Genomic DNA, 2652 nt, shown 5'->3' with positions numbered 1-2652 from the left:
AATACCCCAAGTGTATCGCTTAACAAAGAAAAACCTGGAGGCTAGGAGTCCAGATTCAGGGGGACAGCTCCAGTGGAAGCTTTCTTTCTCTGTTGGCTCTGGGGGAAGGTCCTTGTCATCAATCTTCCTCTGGTTTAGGAGCTTCTCAGTGCAGGGACCCTGGAACCAGGGATGCACTCCCCTCCTTGTTCTTTATTCTTGGTGGTGGGAATTTCCCCAGTCACTTTTCTCTTTTATTCCAAAACAGATTGACTGAAGATAAAACCTAATGTTGTAGATTGAGTCCTACCTCATTAACATAAAAAACTGCCTCTAATTCTGTATCATTAACATCATAGATATAAGATTTACAACACTTAGGAAAATCACCACATCAAACCCTTTGCCTTCTAGAATATTGACTCATAGGACAAAATGGTGGACAATCACACAATACTAGGAATCATGGCCTAGCCAAGTTAAAACACATTTTTGTGGGCACAATTCAATCCATAACACAAGGTATAAATAAATGTATATAGCTATTGAAATTTGATTTAAAATATGTAAGAAAACAATTCTTATACATTTAGCTCATTATTTAATGAAGTGAATTATTTACATAGCAATTTTCTGAGTGCGATTATGACATCCTTGTTCCTTAGGGTGTATATCATGGGATTAAACATAGGAGTTAAGATAGTGTAGAAAAGAGATAGAATTTTGCCAGTTCCCTCTGAGTGTCTGGTGTTGGACCTTAAGTATGTGATAATGGCTGATCCAAAGAATAACACCACAACCATAAGATGAGATGAGCAGGTAGAGAAGGCTTTGGCTTGACTTGTGGCTGATGGGAACTTCAGGATGATGGAGATGATTTTACTGTAGGAGCCAAGTATCAACAGAAATGGAACCATGCCAAATAGCACAGCAACCGTATAGGCCAACATCTCATTCACAAATGTGTCCCCACAAGCCAGCTTAAGTATTGGGAAAACGTCACAGAAGAAGTGGTTGATTTGGTTAGATCCACAGAAAGACAGAGAGAAAATCTGATACGTGTACTCTATAAGAAATGGGATTCCAATGGTCCAGGAGCCAGTCACCAACTGGATGCAGACTCTGTGGTTCATGACTAGAGGATAGTTCAGAGGGTTACAAATGGCCACGTAGCGGTCATAAGCCATCACTGCCAGGAGCAAACACTCTGCGACTCCGAACATAAGGACAAAGCACATCTGTGTAGCACAGGCAACTAAAGAAATTCTTCTTCTCTGGGTCCCAAGATTCATCAGCATTCTGGGGAGAGTGGTTGATGCATAGCATATTTCCAAGAAGGAAAAATTGGCCAAGAAAAAATACATAGGGCTCTGAAGAGTGGGGTCATTTTTTGTTATTAGAAATATGGTGCCATTGCTCATCAGGATAATGATATAGATGATTAAAAATAATCCAAAAAGAAACCACTGGAGATGGGGCATGTCAGCAAAGCCCAAGAGAACAAATTCCATCAGCTCAGTTAGATTATCTTCTGGAGGTTTTTCTTGATGATTCATCTATGGAAAAGGTAAATTTACATGAGCGTTTCCTTCACCTTCCTGTATCTCTTTGTCTCTTCTTTAAATTGTATTGAGGTATCGAGGTTGAATTTTATGATCACTGCAACTTTTGGTATTCTAAGAATGATACAATTTATGTATACCCCACATCTCCCTATTAAATCACAGTAAACAGTCCCCTCACATTTATTGTAAAATCTTTCACTATACTTTCGGAGAACAGCCCAGGATAAATCAAGCTATACCTGACTCAGCACAAACACTGCAGCAATTGATGACGGCCGGAGATAGACCCTCAACTTTGCCATCTAATCTCACTTTAAATAAATTATACACCTTGACTATCCAATTGTACCTGTCTGCATTTTCTCAGTCAAGCTTTTCAACCACTATATCATAAACTGTCTTTTAACACACATCTTCAACTGCCTTTCATCGCTTCATTCTCCCATCACTTGATGATTTTAAGCATATAAGTTCCTATTATACAATTCATATTAGATAGTTTAGACAGAAAATTGTGAGACTATTTCATTTTGCATAGGGGAATAAGACAAATATCTTTTTGTAGGATATTAAGTGGGTAAGACAGAGGATTTTATTCAGGGAAATTAGCCTGGGAACATTGATTCAGACATGAATGATAAATGTAGTCACCCTGGGAAAACTCGGATAGCATGAAAGGTATTTGTTACCAGCAGGTATGTGTGTCAGACAGGAGGAGGAAAGATATTAGCTGTTATGTTATTCCCGTTGTGCTGTGTGCACCTGCCTTTGTTTTTGTTGTTCCCCAAAACACAGCACTTCAGATAACTGTTTCTAAACTCAATTTTCTGTAGTGTAAAGATATTGAGATTCACTCAGTGTGAATAATTTGACCAATTGCACATAGGTTTTGTGAGTGCAAGTCAGTATTTGTTTTTCTTTTTCAGTGGACTTGGGTTTGACTCCAGTCTCCATGATTTACAGGCATACCTAGTTTTATTATACTTTGCTTTATTGCACTTTGCATATATTGCATTTTTTTTTTAATTGAAAGGTTCTAACAACCCTGTGTGGAACAACTCTATCTGCACCATTTTTCCAACAACATGTGTTCACTTTGTTTCTCTGT

At 38.3% G+C, this 2652-nt stretch overlaps 1 protein-coding gene across 1 annotated transcript; it reads right to left on the bottom strand.

Moving 5' to 3' along the window:
- Positions 1 to 495: 495 nt before the first annotated feature.
- On the bottom strand, positions 496 to 2015 carry LOC100672292 (olfactory receptor 10AG1-like). Its single transcript, XM_003422636.3, has one exon. The coding sequence runs from the start codon at positions 1533 to 1535 to the stop codon at positions 594 to 596; it is 942 nt and encodes a 313-aa protein (XP_003422684.2). The 5' UTR covers positions 1536 to 2015; the 3' UTR covers positions 496 to 593.
- Positions 2016 to 2652: the final 637 nt, after the last annotated feature.

This window comes from Loxodonta africana, chromosome 7 (assembly GCF_030014295.1).
Source record: "Loxodonta africana isolate mLoxAfr1 chromosome 7, mLoxAfr1.hap2, whole genome shotgun sequence".
In the NCBI taxonomy this organism is placed as follows: Eukaryota; Metazoa; Chordata; class Mammalia; order Proboscidea; family Elephantidae; genus Loxodonta; species Loxodonta africana.
The sequence above is the reverse complement of the archived record's forward strand: the minus strand, read 5'-3'. Positions and strand labels throughout refer to the sequence as shown.